Source organism: Plectropomus leopardus, chromosome 19, assembly GCF_026936395.1.
Source record: "Plectropomus leopardus strain MGB_pleo_1.0 chromosome 19, ASM2693639v1, whole genome shotgun sequence".
Lineage (NCBI taxonomy): Eukaryota > Metazoa > Chordata > Actinopteri > Perciformes > Serranidae > Plectropomus > Plectropomus leopardus.
The window spans coordinates 484634-502500 of NC_142194.1; the positions used below are offsets into that span (position 1 = coordinate 484634).

Sequence of the window (17867 nt, forward strand, 5' to 3'; positions counted from 1 at the left end):
TACTTAAACCACAGTTATGAAAAACCTGGAAAAGTCATGGAATTTGCAAATGGCAATTTCAAGGCCTGCAAATGCTATATGAATATAGCCTGAAAGTTTTGGAAAAGTCCTTGAGTCTTGGTTTTGTTTCACAAACCTGTACAACAACATATGGTTTGTGTGATTTTCTGATTTCACAGTTTCTGGCTGATATTTGGTGTAATTTTGGTGATTCACCAAAAAAGTTTAAAGATAAAATAATTGTCAGTTTTCTTTAAAAAAAAGAAAAGAATTTTCCCAAAAATTTTCAAGGGAAAAAATAGCCAAAACAATTTTTTTTTAAAACTCACCAAACAATTTTAAACAAAACAAAAAAAACCAGTCAATTAAAAAAAGGCTTGATAACGTTCAGTCCCTGTTATTATAATATGTATTTTTGTGACTTTGAAGAGAGCATTGTGGGGGGCTGAAACACCTTGAGACTCCTGGGATTTGTAGTTCTTAAAATATCCACAGACGACAGCAGCTGTTTATAAATAGTTTATTCACCTTTACAGTGTTTTTATTTTCTTTATAAAATGAGGAGTGGGGAAGGGGGGGTCAGTTTAACATGAAATGTCTTCAGGCCGGAAGTTATGAAGAGTTTATGTTTGTTTGTTTGTTGACAAAATCAAAACGAGACAAATAAAAACAACAATCATCATCATGAACAGAAACGCTGTGGACCGCTGAGCTGAAATGTGAACAACAAAGTTCTGCTCCGACAGTTTCTGATGAAGTGATGACGGATGAGTTTACGAAACCAAATCTGTCCAAGTTTAGTTTGAAAGAAAAAACACCAAATTGAAACAATCTGCTGCTCAGACAATGTTTTTAACGGACAAAGGTCCAGCTGGAACTGAAACGCCGAGTTTAAATAAAAGTTTGAGATGCAGAGAAACTGTAAAAAAAACTGTAGAGGAGCAGAAAACTGTTGCTGAATACAAGTAAAGGTGCAATCACAAGAAACTCCGTCCTACGAACACTCGCTGCGCCTCTCGTTCACCTCAATAAAAGCCAAACAAACACCTGTTCTGATGGCGAGGTCGCAGGTGGATTTTCTCATTTAGCCAACAGAAACACGAATACATCAGCGTTTTGTACAACATGCCACCATCGAGTCTAAGCGCAGGGCGGTGTTTGCTGGACGGTTGACTCGTGTGACTGCACCTTAAGGCAAAAAAGTAGAGAGAACATGTTTACCGTGTTGACTCCGAGCTAACCAACAAACAAACAAAAATTTAAAAAAAATTAAACAGCTTCATTTTGGCAGGTTTGGTGATGTAAACAGAAAAGAACTGAAGCGTCGTCTGGTCGGCTAAAACGCAAAACTAATGACCTGTTTCTCTGAAGGAATCACTGGAGTTTGACTGAAGTCTTCGGTTTTAACTGCAGGCGTTAAAAGTTAATCCAGAGTTCAAAGTTCCTGAACTGATTCAGACGTCTTTGACTTCAACGGAAACGTGATGGGTTTCGCTTTTAAAGCCAAAGCCACTAATCTGAAACACTAAAATTTTAAGTCCTGGACACATTAGAGAACTAGTGGTGAAATCTTGGCCAAAAAGCTTTACCTGAACACACCGCAAAGTCTACAACTGACTGCAAACAAGCAGGTACGCTCGCTACCTCTGCGAGAGGAGAAAACTCTTCAGACCAGCAGACAGCGGTCGTCTGTAACTGTCAATCAAAAAGAGAAACAAGAAGAGGCACTTGTTTATTTTCCTCACTGAAGTTTCTCTTTGCACTAACTGTCAATCAGACTGATGTCAGTCAAAAAAGCCAACAACCGCTGATGAGGGCCAAAGGTGCGGGATACGCTGCAAAGCCTCGGGCAGCGGACGCTCAGTGACAGTCAAACATTAACCTTGGTGTGTCAGGGCCTGAAGGTTCGGGTCACTTCTCAAAGTGTTCGTCACTCCTGTTTTCTCTCAAGACGTTCTGGATCGGTGCAAGAACCCTGAACATCCGTCAGAACACACCAGGGAAGGAAGGGTAGGTATAGTTTTTGTTATACCTAATGACTTCTGCAAATTTGCTAAAATTTAAAAAATGAGGAGAAAGTCACCACTGATTTCTGTTAACATCTGTACAAATCTCCCAGATGGACTCGACACAGCTGGACTGGAAGGTGTTGTCTGCGACCCACAACTGTAAAATGGTCAAAAAGGAAATATCGATATCGAGCACCTGAAGCAGTCAGAGACGTGGACAGCACCTGCCTGGCCTCAAGCACCTGAAACCCGTCAGAGCATGCCGGTGCGTGCAGCGCTCAGCAGGAGGTACGAAAACATAGATGTATATTAGTCACACTTTTGTTGAGCCTGTAGGCGGGTTTCAATCACAGATTTGTGCAAAATTCAAGTAATATTTTGGAAATGTGGATAAAACTCAATGTTGAGCTGGCTGTGTTTCCACTGAGTGATGTTTTGCTGCTTCTCCTCTGGTGATAACATCCCAGTAACCATGGCAACGGATGTTTAAAACATCAGCAGCTTTATTTCTATTGCAGCCACCGCACTAGCCGTCATTATTTCCAATCCAAGGTCATTAGAGTAGCTCTTTCAGCTCCTGCCGTATCATGAGGGAGTCACTTCCTACTGACAGGCACATAGCCATAGCATCACGTGACCTCATAACATCATCTGACTTAGAAAAGACTACAAAGGCTTCCCACTGCAGTTTGGACATATATGGCTTTTTACAATCAACTGAAATACCACCTCAGGCCAGCAGAATTTTTTTTTGCGATAAAAGGGAGTTTTTTTCGAAATTCAGGTGTTTCCATTAGACATATTTTATATTCGCAATTTCAATTTGTGCAATTTGAGGGTTAATGGAAACCTGCCTATTTTCATACTCTTTTAATCGGCTGTTGGTCGTATTTTGGATGTACTTAAGCTTGAGGCTGGAACATGGAAACTGTTGTTTGGGGTCATTCATGTGGCTTTGTGCTTTTACTTATTTGCGAGTTTTTTCTTTGTATTTTCAAGACTGCCTCCCAATTGTTTTAACTAATCAGCTTGTTTGCCGCATGAGGTCAGGCATCAACTCCAAGATTACAACAACATTTACCTACACCTTTCTAAAACAAATACTTTCTAAACCAAAATTTGCATCAAGGGTAAAGTGACTGCATCGCCAACAGCATCCTAAAAAAATGTTAAGTTTGGTTTGTTTAAAGCCCAGAAAAATGGAATAACTGTTATTGCGTTTGGTGCCGAACAGTTCTTGTGGACAATGTATTTCAGTTTTGGAGTCCACACCAGTTTGCAGTAATTGTAGTTTTAAGCTCCTCTCCTGAACAAATCTATACACGAGTCATGTCTGAACGGGTAGACGACAGGAAGTGAGGCCAGACTTGACAGCACCTAACAAGACTCAAGACAGGAAGTGTGTTGTTGCTGTAAAATACACAAACGGAGCCTGTGGACAGATCGCCACAGTGACGACAGAGCTGCTTGGCGTCACAGATCACGACTGGACGAACACTCGTGGCTGGTAGAGAGCACCACAGATGGACAACAGGCTCAGCGTCAGCCTCGGCTAGCTTTGCCTAGCACCTTAAACCCAACGAGATGAACTACAGGACCGATAGTGGTTGTTCAAATACACTGGTTTTCTGAGAGCTCAAGGCTAAAAGAGGCTTCAACTACCAAGGCGTGATCACACAGGACACAATTTCATCAGCAGCCAGCACATTTTTCTACTTGTTTAATGACCTCAAGGAGACTGGGGTCCTATTTTTCTGACCCAGGTGTTTACAGTCTGATGACCAGAACGTCCTTTTGGTTTCTCATCCTTTGGCACAGAAAGAAAGTCAACTTACAAAGACATGTGCTACTGTGTAAACATCTCATCTACGCTTGTTCTTGTTGTGGATGTTTTTCTTGCTCTGGAAGATGCCATTCCACATCTCACTCATGCCCAAAAAGATCTGAGAGACTCGATTGTTTGTCCTACCAGAGAAATGATCGGATTAAAGAGGTCTGAGCTTCGTTTATCCACTCAGTAAACCTCACTTTGAAAAACTAAAGGAGCAGAAACACTCCATGTCTCTGGGGCCGTTTACTTGCTTTCCAATCAGATGAAAAGTCAAATGGGGTTTTCTTCTTTAGTTTTGCAATACAGGACATTGGAGTTGTAGTTTCGGATTGTCGCTCCTGTTCAGTGTGTTCTACCTTCACCTCAGTTATCAGCTTCTAGCTCGGAGTGTCAAGACTAGAATTGACAAGTGCCCTCTGGACACCGTGATCAGTCCAATATGAGCCCCGGAGGAGTCCCTTCGTCCACTGCTGTGTCAGGATCAACCCCGGTCATTGGCACATCTTGGATATCATGACTGTTACCAATCATGCTCTATGTTATCGCCATTGGCCTTTCAGTGTCCCACATTGTGCCGTTGACCCTTCGAGTTCAGGTGCACTTCTGATGTGAAGATGGAATTGGTGGTTGGGAACTACATTTTATCTGAGCATCTTCTAGAGGGTCCTATAGAGACAATGTTTGTGCTTCTGGTTTTGCTGCTTCTCAGAATAAGTTCTGAGGATTTCTTGTTTAAGTGCATCCTGTGTGACCAAGCTGTTAATAAAGCCTGCAGGGTTGACAACACAAAATTTAAGACCCAATCCAGAGTCTTGATACCACACCCATGATGAACAATCAGTGACTACAGGACCAACGCAGAGCCAAAGGTAGGTAGTAGCACCAAATGTTAGGACGGAACTCAGACAACAGGACAAAAACTTCTACCCACACCTAAACTGGAGGCAGACATTCCTTAAGATGATCATTAAGGATGCTCCATTCAAACGGATGCAAATTGGATGCTATTGATCACAAATTACTCAGACCATGGTCTCTTGATTTATTGATTAGAAAACCTGATTGGGTGATGCAAACAAGCCTTCCAACAATGCTTTCACTGCCTGTTCCTGACTGCACCGTCATCAGAAGAAGCTGTTATTTTAAGTTGAGTCGGGTCATTTTTGCGTAGAAGCTTCCTTTGCAGACTGTACGTCCACACAAAAAATCATCCAAAAATCTATTTACATTTAAAAGAAGGTTTAAAATTCTTTTTTAGCTTGTTGCATGAAAAGTTAAGCCCAACATTCAGTAAGAGCCCAAAGAACAGCAACAAATTGGTAATTATTTTTAGTCTCCTCTACTGACCAAAGCTGTGATCAAGTTTACGATCTAAAAGGACAAATCGGAGCATCCCTAATGTTCATTTACTTCTGTTAATTTCAGACACAGTATTCTTGAAACTGCTGTAATGCTAGTGTGATCCTCGAACTGTCATCCCTGGCGTTAAAAGTTAAGGGTTTGCAAGAGTTTGAGTGTTTAAATGTCTCCAAGAAGTAGAAGCGAGTACAACGGTTAATAGTCTATGGACAAGAGTAATAGTAGTTATAGAGCATCACCCTTTTTGAAATGTCAGAAACCAAAGACAAACAGAGCCCGAACCTCTTGACTCTCAAGACCAACTGTGGTCACTAAACCTGCTGGAAGCTGTCTGGCCAAATGCTCAAACAAACTTCTGAAACCTTGGTAGAACAGGGTTTCTCAACATCTTTTGGCCCATCATGCCAAAATACTCATGAGTCCATCATGAATTTATCCGTCTTAGACGTCTATCGCAAACCCACATAATGGCCTCCTGCCCCTGAGGCTGAGAAACTCAAAGATGGCAGCTTTATAAAAGGTCTGAATTTTTCAACTTGACAGAAATCAGCACAACATGAGCCCAACAGGCTTCCTTGGATGGACCAAGCTTGCCTTGAAATGTGCATCAATATTCAGTAAACTGTCCTATATTATGCGCAAACTCCATCTGCCTGGAATCCCAGGCGAATCAAAACCAAGCGCTCTGGAGTCGTAGGTTTCTGTTTTAGCTTGTATCAGGGTGCGTTAGCCTACCTAGGTGAATAGCTTCGAGCAGATCTGGCTGACGGAATGGTTATACTGTGTGTAGCTTGTTTGTTGTCTAGCTTAATGTTTGATATAAGAGTCCGAGTACAACAAAAATACATTTTCTGTAATTACAGGAGCTGATTTAGGAGCTGAAGAGAGTCCTTTTGTGCAAAACTGAAGACAGACAGACAGACAGAAAAGTAGTAATAGCATTTGTTCACAGTAGGTTTGTACTGTACGTGTGTTCTCAACAGTAGATGATTGACAGAACTGCAGCAGATTGTGAAGTTTCTCTTCTTCATTGTCTTCTTTGGGCTGGCTCTTCTCTCTGTGTGCTACTTCGTCCCAAAGCTGGTACTGACCAGCTACAACTCGCCAAAATCTGGTGAAGATCAGCAATGAGACTGGTTCAGCTTAGACTCACGACTGGAAACATTGGGTCTGGAGGGCTAGGAGAGTTCTTCGGTAGTTTCCAATGTCAAGATTGCCGTAATTCAGAGTGAGACCTTTGACGAACTCAGACCGGCCGAATCTGGCTCAGTCTTCTCCCACCTGACTCCTTACAATATTTCATACAAAAATCTGCACCTACAATTGGCCCACTTACTTCAACTAGCAGTTTTCGAATTTAGGTGCGATGGTTGGTTATAATTATCATTAGCGTCCCTGGAACCCCTTTTTAGTAGTTCTGTTTAGGAACTTTGGTGCTTTTTTAACAAACTAGTTTCCATCAGTTTTGAGCGCAACTGTAATCAAGGATGTATCAGCAAAAAGAGTTAAGTAGCAAAATCGTGGATAACACTGTTAACCTGCAAACTTCTGTTCTATTATTATAGGTATTTGTATTTATCTCCCCCAAAAAACCAAGCCTGAACAAACAGTATAAATGACGTAAAAGACGTAGCAGATTATTATGAGCAAGACTCAGTCCTCTTTTTCTAAACATGCTGATGTCTGTTTGCACTTCGGGCCAAGAAAAAACTTTTTTCTTTTTGGTTCCAGCTGAGAACCACCTTTTTGTGATCTGAACTAATTTATTTTTGGTTGAAATGATCCAAACTGTTCAAGATCAGGTGCAGGTACTGGAAAAGAACCGGTTCCATGTTGGTGGGGAAGGGGTTCCAGTGGTCCAAATTTCAGTTGATGGAAACTGTGCTACACGTTAACTTCCAAATTATAAGTGCAGATTTAGCTTAGCTGAAATTCAAAGATAATATTGCTGGCCTTCCAAAACTTGGCATGAGCTTAAAAATTAAATGAGTTTTACAAAAAAAAAAAAGAAAGTTTGTTCATTTCAGCTGAAATAATTGGATATACGCACACAGAGAGAAGAGCCGACTCTCAGAAACAGCTTAACAAAACTGAAGATTGAAGAGATGGAAAACTGAGATTGGTCTGTAGAAAGTTTCCTACGACAGGTCAGCAAGAAAGGAAGAAAGGAAGGACACGGGGATTGTGGGTATTTATCCAACAAACATCTCTGTGTCGTCACTAAAGAAGTCTACTTGTCTTTCAGTTTGTTTATATTCAAGTTTTACTCCTTTTTTTTAAAAATCTCCTGTCTGTCCATTCATCTGTCTTATCGTCCATTCGCTGTCCGTTTGCCAGTCCTGGCCCCGCCCACACGCTTGTCCCCGCCCTCCTCACCTCCGACCGCCATGTCATGTGATTGTCCAACTGTGCACTGAGCAGAAGATGGGAGGGGGGGGTCTTATGTACTGATCTGAGCTCAGCGAGTCCCACAGATCAGTCGTGGTCCATCGGTTATATTCCCCCGTTAACTAACAGCACGCTAGTCTCAGTCTGGGGGTTCATGAGCGTGGAAACATACTAAATATATATATATACACATATATATCTGTATGTGTGTGTGAGTGTGTGTGTGTCAGACTTTTGTGATCTGATTGTGATGGTCGTCCTCGAACGGCTCGTTCTCCGGGTCCGAGTCCGTCGTGTCAGAGTAGCGGTAGTGATCCGGTTCATTGTCGCTGACGTCTGGCGTCACCGAGGCCGACGTGCTGCTTGTGTCACAGTTCGCTCCTTCCTCTACCGTCTTAGTGAAATACAGTTTCACCTGAAGTGGACGACAAAAACAAGCCGGCCGTTAGACCCCAAACATGTGGCAATGAGGAGCATTGGCGACTAACCAGATCTCATGTCACAGTTAAACAATAAAACATGTTTCTGAAAACATCTGAGGAGAGAAACAGACAGTGCAGCTGATCATGTTGGTGCCTTAATACTCAAAGTTACAACTTATAGAGACAAGAAGATGAAACTCTGGGCCTGAAGAAACACCTCCACCAAACTTCAGATGGTAAAATGTCCAAAATCTTTGGTCAATTCAGTGATTTGTTGTCATGTTACAGCAAGAGACTCAGCCTGCTTTGACAGGAGGCCACTTATTCTATACTATACTAAATGACAGGAGACCAGGGGCCAGACAGCAGACCCATATATGTTTCTAAGAGTTTTGGACGTTTCTAGGATTTCAAGATGTCTGGAGGATTTAAGGACATTTCGAGGGTTGTCGGGGTGGTAGTCTGGGTGGTTGTCGGTTGTCGGGGTGGTTGTCCGTTGTTGGGATGGTTGTTGGTTTTCAGGCTGGTTGTCCGTTGTTGGGGTGGCTGTCAATTGTCAGCGTGGTTGTCATGTTTTTTCAGGGTGGTTGTCATGTTTTTTCAGGGTGGTTGTCATGTTTTTTCAGGGTGGTTGTCAGGGTGACTGTCACGTTTGTCAGGGTGGTTGTCATGGTGGTAGTCAGGATGGTTACAGTGCGGCGGTGTGAAATCAGCTTCATTGTTAACGTTCTGTTTTACCTCTCTAAGCCACTGAGGCAACGCAGAGTGCTAAAGGCATCAGAAATGTTTTACCTTGAAGTTTGGGGAGAAGTTCCTGTTGGCCTTGTCTTTGTTGGCCTTGTCCAAGTCGTTCTTGGTCAGAGTGAGAACCAGGAAGTCTCTGTCGTTGGTTTCTCCTCCTGTCACCATCATCATCTGCGTCGTCGCCATCATCATCATCATCCCCGGGTTCTGGTGCATTCTGTCGGCCGGCTCACGTGGCATCCCGGCACTGCCATTCTCCAGATTGACAAGGTTCTCCTCTGGCCCCGGGATGAAGAAAGTGTTTATCCAGAAGTGGAACATTTTTTCCTGGAAGGACAGAAGAGGATGATCCAAGATTCTGAGGCTGGCTGACTACATGAAACACCACTGACCTCCTCCTCCTCCTCACCTTCTTCATCATCTTGTTCTGCTTGTGGAAGAACTCCACCTTGATGTCTCCGCAGACAGGAAGTGGCTGTGGGAACTCAAACAGCATCAGTTTGTCTTCCCGCCGGGTGTGGGCGGGGTTAGAGGTGTGGATCTTCACCTTGAGCTGGTACACCACGAACTGAGGGTCTGCACCACAAACACCACGTTAACCACATTAACCACCAAGTCGGTTTACCCCCCATGATGTTTCACCTACCAGCAGACAGACAGGAGGACAGACAGACAGATGGACTTACTGCAGGTGCCTCCGGTGAACATGGGGATGGTTTCAAACAGCATCTTGTGGAAGAGCAGAGCGACGGGTTTGTACAGCAGCTGGTTCCTCAGCAGGAAGCTGTAGTAGATCACGTAGCGTCTTTGACTTGGTATGGTCACACCCTAAACACACACAAACACAAATCAACCATCTTGTCAGTCAACACCGGGTCATTTTCAATGACGATGTCTCTACGTGTCTCCTAAGCTGTGTTCAGTGGATCCGTTACCTTCTTGTCCCGGGTGCGGACCTCGCCGTAGAAATCCAGAGCTTCCTGCGCCTCCTGAAACTTGCCCCGGTGCAGCAGGTAGGCGCAGATCATGACGCCAGTGCGACCTTTTCCTGCCTTGCAGTGGATGGCGGCGACGTGCTGCTCGTCTTCACTCAGCCACTGATCCAGGTCCTCGCAGAACGGTTTGATCAGCTCCAGCTGAGGCGGGTTGTGGTCCTCGAACGGGTACTGAGCGACTGCCGGGGGGACAGACAGGACAGAGCTGTGAGACACATCGAAGGTGCAGACACCTCGGAGCTTGGGATGGACTCATCATTCATTCCTCTCATGTCACAGCACATTAACGCTTTGTTTATGCCACATGTGATGTATCGCAGTGACGTCATTACGAGCGTGCAACATGATGAAAGTGTAGACTGAAGCCTCAGCTTTCAGCTGCAGAAAGAATGAACATTCATGCAAACAAAAATCTCCCACAGACATATGCCTGAGGTCAGATTTTAAAGGGTTAAAAACGCCGCAGAATGTTGACTAAGCTCATCTGAAGTCGCCACGACCTACTGACAGGCGGTCTGTGCAATGTCGGCTCCACTCAGCACGTTCAAACAGGTGATGGAAACACAAAGGAACGCGGCGCGGTCTGACCCGGCGCAACGCCAACAGATGAGACCCGTCTGAGTCCGTCTGCGGCCGTGTGGATGACTCACCCCGACAGTTGAACTTTGACGTGTCGTAGTGTCGCTCTGCACATCTGTGGACACACAGACGGACAAAAAGACAGATGTTACACCAAAAAGTAAAGTATTTCCTCTTGAGATGGGTTCAAAAGTAACATTAAACTCAATGACGTTTAGAAAAATGAAACACTCACAGATTGTAGATCTTGTAGTGATTCTTGTGCTTCGAGTCTAAAAACCTGAGAGACAGAAAGACAGAGACAAATGGACAGAGACAGACGGAGTGAAACAAAGACGTGGTTAAAATGACCTCATTGTCAGTCAGTGTATTGATGAACTGCGTCACGTGAGGTCGTCTCACCGGACGACGTCGTCGATGTTGTTCCTGTAGACTCCCTCCAGACGCTCCGCAGGGAAACCCATCGCTATGATGTTTGGATAAATATCTGATCCACCAGTTAAGGGTCCATTTTTAACGCCTACATTTCCCACAATGCAGCTGAAGCGTTGTGAGGCTGATACAGCAGTTCAACCAATAATACACCAATAATATATAAATATTAGTATAAACAATAATATTCGATAATGCAGCTGATAATATACCTATAATGTATAAATAATAATATAACTGATATTTACCAATAATATCATTGATAATATACTATCAATACAACGAATATTTTAGCAATAATATAATTGATAATTTACCAATAATATAACTATTAATATACCCATAACACAACTGGTAATATTCCAATTATATCATGGTTAATATATCAGTAATACAACTGATAATACAACAATATAATTGATAAAATACCAATAATACAACTGATAATATGCCAATAAGATAACTCATAATATACCAATGATATAACTGATAATATACCAATAATATAACTGATAATATACCAATAATATAACTAATAATATACTGATAATAACCGATATTATACAGTAATGTAACTGATAATACACTAATAATAAAACTGATAATATATCAATAATATCTATATGATTATATGATCGAAATAATAATGGCCAGATTAATCGATAATAAAAAAAATCGTTAACTGCAGCTCCAATAAACCCAATAGAATCACTAGCTTCAGTAATTAATACGGTATCATTATTGCTGTTCTCATTATAATGATGTTTTAACATCAGTAAATATTAAAGTGTGTGTCGGTGTGTGTTAGCTCTCAGGACTGATGCAACGCCACTGACACCGTTGTTAGCTTAGCCTGTTAGCATCCGCTACCTGCAATTAAAAAACAACAGAAAAACACTTCGTGAGCTGATAAATATATTAAATATATTAACCAGCGGGGCGGAGTGAAGCTGCCGCAGACATCCTGCTGGGAAATTATCCCAAAACATCCCGATCGTTAAAGACAGACCGGAGACAAACGTCGGCTAACGTTAGCTCAGCCCCGTTCTCCTGCAGGCGAAAAACTGCACGACGAACCCCGTTTAAAAAACTGCCAATTTTGGGCAAACTGTCAAATCTGTCAATATGCATTCACATAAACATGAGCGCACTCTACCAGCTGATTAAAACGACCGAAGATGAGGCGAACGCCATATAAAGAGCACTATATGATATTTCACGCACTTATGAGATTTTTTTTAGCGTGTAACGATGCTGATTACGTTGCCGTCCTCGGTTCAGAGCTCTGATCTGTGAGCGCTGATCTGTCTTTTTAAAGTTGTGATTCTTACACCGATGTTTGGTGGTTAAACTGACCCATGCACGCCGATGTGAAGAGCAGCTCTATGTGTCCTGGAACTGTGATTTAAATGCGCAGCCGGTTATTAAAATGAACAGAATCGTTAAATTAGCGTGTTTTTAAACGGAGTTCTGCGGAGCGGAGCGGGCTGACCGTGCAGCTGCGGAGCGGTGGAAGGATACAGGTCAGGTCCAGGTCGAAGCCGTCCTCCTGGTACCGCCGCTTGTTCCTGCTCACGATCTCCTTGATTAAAGCGGCAGCCATGGTCGGTGTCTCCGGTGAGGTCCGTTAAAACGATGGGGAAGGTGTCCGCAGACCGGCCGTGATCGTCGTTGCTGCTCCGGAGCCTCCGCCGTCTGTTACCGGGGACAGAAGCTAACTGGGACAGCTAGCCCGCAGCTAGCGAGCCGCTCCGGACCTCCGGAGGGTAAAAATCCGAGAATAAATCCGTGCGATCGGTAACAGAAACCGGATGAGTCCGGATGTTTGAAACGGTCTCGTTAACGGGGCTCCGGGGAGCCACCCTGCGGGCTCCGGGGCGGCCAGAAGCTCGCCGGCCTTCAGGCTGACAGGCAGGCCGGCTGTCGGAGCTGTTTTCTGGGTCAGAAGAAGGGGGCGTCGGGGCCTCCTCCCTGCTGCCGCTGCGGGCCCGGGCTGCCTGCTCCCCCGCCTAGACACACAACCGTCCGCGGCTCCCCGCTCGGTGGAGCTCCGAGCCTCCGGACGGCGGAGGGATCGGTCGGACTGTTCCCGGCCTCGGAGTGCAGCAGAGCCGCCGTGATTGAACACAAATCAGCGGAGAGAAAATCTCTCCGGTGCGGAGGAAGAGACACGGAGAGACGGACAGAGACACGGCGGGGACAAGGGACACATCCGGCCGCCTCCTTCACAATAAAACAAGGCTTTATATGGCTGTGGAGGGAGTTCTCTGCTCTGTTAGGGACTGTTTGTTATTTATGGGGGACGGGCTGCAAATGGGGGAGGCATGTGAAATTATTTTATTTTATTTATGAGTTTTTTCCTTCAAATTTAAGCTGATTTTTAATTACCTTTTTCTTTAAAATATTAAGCTCTTTAAATGATTTTATTTATTTATTTTTTGTCTTTAAACATTTTGGCAATTGTTTAAAGACAAACGATTTGGCAACTTTTTTTGAGAGGCACTTTTGTTTTAAAGTTTTTTTTTTAAAAGAAACTGTTAAAAAACAGTTAGGAGCAACAATTAACACATGAAGCATATAACATATGCATATATATATATATATATATATATATATATATCTCCCAAAACCTGCCAATTTTTAAGAAAACATTTTCTGTGGTTATTCAATGTTATGACATTTTCTTGGTATAATAAAGGAAACTGGCATTTTACCCCCTTTTTTTTTTAATTTTTGGCGATTTTTAAAAAATCATATTTTAAAATGTTTTGGCTTTTTTGGGGAAAAAATATGTTTGCATTTATTTTCCTTTTTACAAAATGTATTGATTTTGGTGACTTGGTGAAAGAAAACATTTTTACGATTTTCTATCAAATTTTGGGCAAATTTGAAAGAAATGCTCTCATTAATTTTATGTGCTTTAGTTTTTTTTAACAATTAATCTATAATTATTCAATCTGATGTTCATATTTTTATATTTATTATTTATCTCCGTTTTCAGGCTGCAAGAAAATACACGCTCAAACTCAATCAGTACACTTGAGATGATGTACTGCTTTTATTTTGTAAAATACGTCATTTCCGGATATTTTATATTGACTTGATGATGCTAACCGTTAGCTGCTAGCTGCATCCTGTCTGCACACAGGGTTGCCAGGTTGTGGTCGGTTTGTCCTCCGATTTCACACATCCATCAAAAAACACCAAATTAATATCAGGTGGAATCCGACACAACCTGGCAACCTGCACATACACACGTATACACGCGCTATATGTATAGAGCAGTTTCTCGGGGATCAATAAAGTATTTCTGATTCTGATATAAAATGTGTCAGTGTGATGATGATGATGATGATGATGATGATGATGATGATGAAGACAGTGTGATAAATTCGGACAGTTCTGTTTCGAGTTGTGTTACAGCGCCACTTGCTGTTGCGGATAGATAGTTTCCAAAAATAAATAAATAAAATGTATATCTATCTATCTATCTATCTATCTATCTATATATATATATATATATATATATATATATATATATATGCATCCATAAATAATATACATATTAATAATACTATTAATAATAATAACAATAGAATATAGCTTTAGTATTAAATTATATTCCATTCATTATATTGCTTAATGATGAAATCCACTAGTGCATTTATGCATATTACTCTTCCTCTGATAAGATTTCGTTTTTTTCTTCTTGTTTACTTTTTTAAAAAAAATTATATCATATTCATTTATATTATGAAATCCAACAGTTCATGAACACATACTCTTTATATAAGATTATTTTTTAAAATGTTATTTGTATTTTTATTTTATTTTTATTTACTATCAATTATTGTTACATAACTTTATTTTATTTTATTATAATACTTTTGTATTTATATTGTGTTACTTTATTTATAAAAACCAGCAGTAAACTGGAACATATCCTTCACATGATACGATTATGATATTATTATTATTGTTGTTGTTGTTGTTGTTGTTGTTGTTGTTGTTGCTGTTTTGATATGACTTTATTATGATATTATATTATATTTCTCATCATCATCACCATCATTATTATCACTTTTATTAATTAGTTAATGTTTAAATCAAATGCTATACTGGCCAAATGTTCTTCTTTATTCAGTAAGAAGGATGTTACAAGTTTTGATTTGAGCAGATATCTGATTTTTATTTTATTTTATTTTATTTTATTTATTTTAGTTTATTTGCGCTGCTCTTCCGGTCCTGCAGGAGGCGGCAGAGAGTCTGATTATGCTACAGTTAAAGAAAAGTAGAAGAAGAAACCCAGCAACCTGCTTCCAGCACCACTGAAGAAGAACAGACTGAGGAAGCGGTGTGACGTGATACCGGAGGTGAGTCTGTCACATTTTACCGGACAAACGGAGACTTTCTATCCGCCGTCCCGTCACCGTGTCACCGGGGCAGGCGGAGCTCCGCGGGGAGCCGGCGGCGGTGATGTGCGGCGGTGTGTCCGGGCACGAGCCGCTCTGTTCCCGCCGGAGCCGGGAAGGTCAAGCTAATGCTAACGCTAGCAGCTAACGGTGCTTTCGGTTTCATCAAAGTGCGACTTTCTGCGTCAAATAAACACAAAAAACTACAAGAACGAGACCTGAAGCGGCACCTGTCCGCCCGCAGCCGCCTCAGACCGGCTCAGAGACCAAACTGAACTCAGCTCACTTTACTTAAACCTTATTAGCAGCGGCGCCGGAAAGCTGATGTAGATCCGGGGTTCAAAGGGTTAAACGAAACCGGTTTTCATCTGGAGCGAAGCCGGATTGAAAAACAGATCCTGCCGGAAAGTTTCTGACCTCCAGTCTTCATCTGACAGCTTTATTTTGTAAGATCTCGAAGAGAAAAGGTCAAAGTGACAGATTTTTAAAAGGAGTTTGGTGATAGGTTTTCAGCTGTCACGAATTTAACCCTTTAAACCCCGGGCTCGATTCCTCCAAAAACATGGGAAGAAAACAGTGAGAACTTTAGGAAGAACTTATCTCAAAAATAAAAGAAAGTAACTTTAAAAAAAAATGGAGAAAAAACAAATTAACAAAACCTGGAAATGACCTGGACATTTTTTAAAAATAAAATTACAATAATATTGTTTGTTGTTGTTGCTCCGCAGCCCTGCGTGTACTTCCTGTTACCTCCTGTGTACTTCCTGTGACCTCTGACCTTGACGATGGTGCTGCGAGAGGTCCCGGCGGAAAACATCGCCCGTCCTCTGGGCAGGAACGAGGTCATCGGCCTGCTCTTCCGCCTCACCATCTTCGGCGCCGTCACCTACTTCACCATCAAGTGGATGGTGGACGCCATCGACCCCACCAGGAAGCAGAAGGTCGAGGCGCAGAAACAGGTGAGAGCCGCAGGGGGCGGGGCTTAAACCGCAGGTGCTGGTGGCGTCTGTGGGGTGGCGTCGTTTCGTCACATGTGACTGATGTTTGTGGTGTTCAGGCAGAGAAGCTGATGCGTCAGATCGGGGTGAAAAACGTGAAGTTGTCAGAGTACGAGATGAGCATCGCGGCGCACCTGGTGGACCCGCTCAGCATGCAGGTACCCGTCATCCCCTGCCCAGTTTAGTTATTCACCTGTTTATTATTCATGTCAGTTCCCAAAACGGCTGTAAAGAGGACAGGAGTATGGACATTTTATTTTCTTCTGTTACATTTTATTTTATTTTGTTTTATTTTATTTTGTTTTATTTTGTTTTATTTTATTTTATTTTATTTTAATTTATTTTATTTTGTTTTATCTTGTAGGGATCATGCACATTTTAAAATGTAAGTGTCACTATTTGAGTGTGTTTGTTAATGTGTGTGTGTGTGTGTGTGTGTGTGTGTGTGTGTGTGTGTAGATCACGTGGAGGGACATCGCCGGTCTGGACGAGGTGATCACAGAGCTGAAGGAGACGGTGATCTTACCTGTCCAGAAGAGACACCTGTTCCAGGGATCCAGACTGCTGCAGCCCCCCAAAGGTCAGTGACCCCCAATCAGATCAATAAGGCCCCTGATTAATGATGTCATCAATCAATCAATTGAGATTAAGGTGAGAGAACCCGACGTGATGTCACGTCAGAGAGAGGACAGAAAATATGACCTTCTCATCACAGGAGGGAGGAGGAGGAGAGGAAGGAAGGAAAGGAGATGAAGGAGGGATGAAACAGAAGAAGGAAAAGGAGAAGGCAGAGTCAGGAAGGAGGGAGGAAGGAGGAGATAAGGAAATAAGAATGTCAGGAAGGAAAAAAGAAACCGTGAGGAAGGAAGGATGCAGCCTGTGTACTGACCTGACCCTCTGCCCGTCGTCATGGTAACAGGCGTGCTGCTGTATGGGCCACCGGGTTGTGGGAAAACGCTGATTGCCAAGGCGACGGCGAAGGAGGCGGGGTTTCGTTTTATTAACCTGCAGCCGAGCACGCTGACGGACAAATGGTATGGAGAGTCCCAGAAACTCGCCGCCGCCGTCTTTTCATTGGCCGTCAAACTGCAGCCGTCAATCATCTTTGTCGACGAGATCGGTGAGATTTGTGCACACACGCGCACATGCACACACACACACGCACGGCAGGGACAAACTTTGGATCGCTAAATTTCAACAGATTATAATCTGAACTCTTCAGGACGAGATTTTTAGGACATTCATAGGAGTTTAGGACATTTCTTGTTTTTTAGGACATCAGTGTCTCAGCTGTGTCCTCTGTCGGGGGTGTGGGGGATCCTCCTCTGCCTCTGTTTTTGATCAGCAAACTCTGTTTTGATGCTGGTTTATGTCTCTGACTCCTTATGGAGACTAAAAGGACAAAAACTATTCACAGTGTCCATCACTTTACTTTTACTGTGAATCAGAGAATGTTTGGGGGCCACCAGGGGCCCTGTGGGGGCCCTGGTTTGTCCCTGGAGCCATAGGTTGGGTATCAGTGATCAGCTGGTTTTGACTCGGTGTTCTTCAGACTCGTTCCTGAGGAGTCGCTCGAGTTCAGACCACGAAGCCACCGCCATGATGAAGGCTCAGTTCATGAGTCTGTGGGACGGACTGGACACGGACCACCACTGCCAGGTACTTATATATATACTGTACTGTACATATACTCTACAC

The 17867-nt window shown here is 42.8% G+C and overlaps 2 protein-coding genes across 3 annotated transcripts in view; one reads left to right on the plus strand and one right to left on the minus strand.

The window, feature by feature from the left end:
- Positions 1–506: 506 nt before the first annotated feature.
- On the minus strand, positions 507–13235 carry ptenb (phosphatase and tensin homolog B). The gene is made up of 9 exons (XM_088070186.1): positions 12281–13235; positions 10730–10814; positions 10563–10607; positions 10399–10442; positions 9689–9927; positions 9440–9581; positions 9163–9329; positions 8802–9080; positions 507–8002 (listed from the first exon to the last, which is right to left on the minus strand). The coding sequence occupies exons 1-9, from the start codon at positions 12360–12362 to the stop codon at positions 7814–7816; spliced, it is 1272 nt and encodes a 423-aa protein (XP_087926312.1). The 5' UTR covers positions 12363–13235; the 3' UTR covers positions 507–7813.
- A 1788-nt stretch (positions 13236–15023) lies between these two features.
- atad1b (ATPase family AAA domain containing 1b) overlaps positions 15024–17867 on the plus strand; it is a 9573-nt gene continuing 6729 nt past the window's right edge. Inside the window, exons 1-6 of one of the 2 annotated variants that reach the window (XM_088070187.1) lie at positions 15024–15132; positions 15900–16130; positions 16229–16327; positions 16629–16749; positions 17089–17289; positions 17722–17828. In XM_088070187.1, the coding sequence (XP_087926313.1) occupies positions 15957–16130; positions 16229–16327; positions 16629–16749; positions 17089–17289; positions 17722–17828 (702 nt within the window). In that variant the 5' untranslated portion in view covers positions 15024–15132; positions 15900–15956. Of the gene's footprint in view, positions 15133–15155; positions 15291–15899; positions 16131–16228; positions 16328–16628; positions 16750–17088; positions 17290–17721; positions 17829–17867 lie in introns of those variants that run through there. The other variant, XM_088070188.1, reaches the window with a different exon arrangement.